At 64.3% G+C, this 224-nt stretch overlaps 1 protein-coding gene across 1 annotated transcript in view; it reads left to right on the top strand.

Moving 5' to 3' along the window:
* Positions 1 to 202, top strand: part of MMP15 (matrix metallopeptidase 15 (membrane-inserted)) — a 3,221-nt gene extending 3,019 nt beyond the window's left edge. Inside the window, exon 10 of the mRNA XM_008945823.1 lies at positions 1 to 202. This exon is cut by the window's left edge and continues 2 nt beyond it. Within this exon, the coding sequence (XP_008944071.1) occupies positions 1 to 202 (202 nt within the window).
* The last annotated feature ends 22 nt before the right edge of the window (positions 203 to 224 follow it).

Here is a 224-nt window from a genome sequence, read left to right as displayed (position 1 = left end):
CGGCCGCCAGCCGGGCGGTGACGTGGACGTGGTGGTGCAGATCGACGAGTACACACGCACCATGAGTGTCGTCATGGTGCTGGTGCTGCTGGTGCTGCTGCTCTGCATCCTCGGCCTCATCTACGTCATCGTCCAGATGCAGAGGAAGGGCGCGCCCCGAATGCTCTTGTACTGCAAGCGCTCCTTGCAGGAGTGGGTCTGACCCTGGCTCCCCCCCACCCCAA

Source organism: Merops nubicus, unplaced genomic scaffold, assembly GCF_000691845.1.
Source record: "Merops nubicus isolate BGI_N331 unplaced genomic scaffold, ASM69184v1 scaffold46368, whole genome shotgun sequence".
NCBI classification, from domain to species: Eukaryota; Metazoa; Chordata; class Aves; order Coraciiformes; family Meropidae; genus Merops; species Merops nubicus.
Note: the sequence above shows the minus strand (reverse complement) of the source record. Positions and strands in the feature narration are given on the sequence as shown.